This window comes from Sinocyclocheilus grahami, unplaced genomic scaffold (assembly GCF_001515645.1).
Source record: "Sinocyclocheilus grahami isolate Dianchi unplaced genomic scaffold, SAMN03320097.WGS_v1.1 scaffold3019.1, whole genome shotgun sequence".
Taxonomy (NCBI): domain Eukaryota; kingdom Metazoa; phylum Chordata; class Actinopteri; order Cypriniformes; family Cyprinidae; genus Sinocyclocheilus; species Sinocyclocheilus grahami.
In genome coordinates, this window is record NW_015508189.1 from 31,871 (window position 1) to 32,757 (window position 887).

At 43.6% G+C, this 887-nt stretch overlaps 1 protein-coding gene across 1 annotated transcript in view; it reads right to left on the minus strand.

The window, feature by feature from the left end:
- Positions 1–478, minus strand: part of rpl27a (ribosomal protein L27a) — a 17,683-nt gene extending 17,205 nt beyond the window's left edge. Inside the window, exons 1-2 of the mRNA XM_016262242.1 lie at positions 441–478; positions 168–231 (exon numbers count right to left, since the gene is read on the minus strand). Of these exons, the coding sequence (XP_016117728.1) occupies positions 168–231; positions 441–443 (67 nt within the window). The 5' untranslated portion in view covers positions 444–478. The remainder of the gene's footprint in view (positions 1–167; positions 232–440) is intronic.
- Positions 479–887: the final 409 nt, after the last annotated feature.

Below are 887 nucleotides of genomic sequence, written 5' to 3' on the forward strand. Positions count from 1 at the left end.
CTCAAACACGCTCAAAGCATCAAACACACTCCAGCTCAAACACGCACAAAGCGTCAAACACACTCCAGCTCAAACACGCTCAAAGCATCAAACACACTCCAGTGTCAAACACGCTCCAGCGTCAAACACGCTCAAAGCATCAAACACAGTCCAGCATGTTTACTGACCGATGCGCCCGTGACCGTGGCTGACGTGTCCGCGCAGCTTCCTGGTCTTGGACTGTTTGGTGGGCTGTGGAGGAAACACGTTAAAGTCGCTGTAGTTTACAGACTTCAGAGAAACACCACAGCCAACAGCACTGTCCCGGAAAACATCTGCACAGTACAGACCGACGGTCACACTTAAACCGACAGGAAAGCACATCAACAAGTTATGAGGCTCCTTCAGAAAGGATTGAGAAGGATCATGTTTTAATCACAGTCAGGGAGCTGAGCACCTACCATGGCGGCAGAGAACGCAAAGAGGAAGTTGTCTTGTGATCTCGCGAGATAATGCGTCGCGCGGGATCTCAGCGAGAGAGCGCCGCCTGCAGACTGGAGTCAAAACTACTGCTACAAAACCCACACTCTTCTTCTTCTGCTTCTTCTTCGTTGAGCTTATTGGAGACCAGAAATAACTACAATACTACTACTATTACTAATAACAACAATAATAACAATAGCCTATCCATATTCTATTCATTAAATGAGTTCTATTTAAAATGGTATTAATAAAGTGTCCCCTTCTACTGATTTAAAGCTTGTTTAATGTGAATTGTTGAACACTTTCTTCTTAGATTCTTCTATTAGATGACTTCTTTCCTCTGAATATCTATTACACGTAATGAGTCCATGTTCCACTGTTTCTTTAAGACCAATCAATCACACAATCCTGTATTCTCTATTATA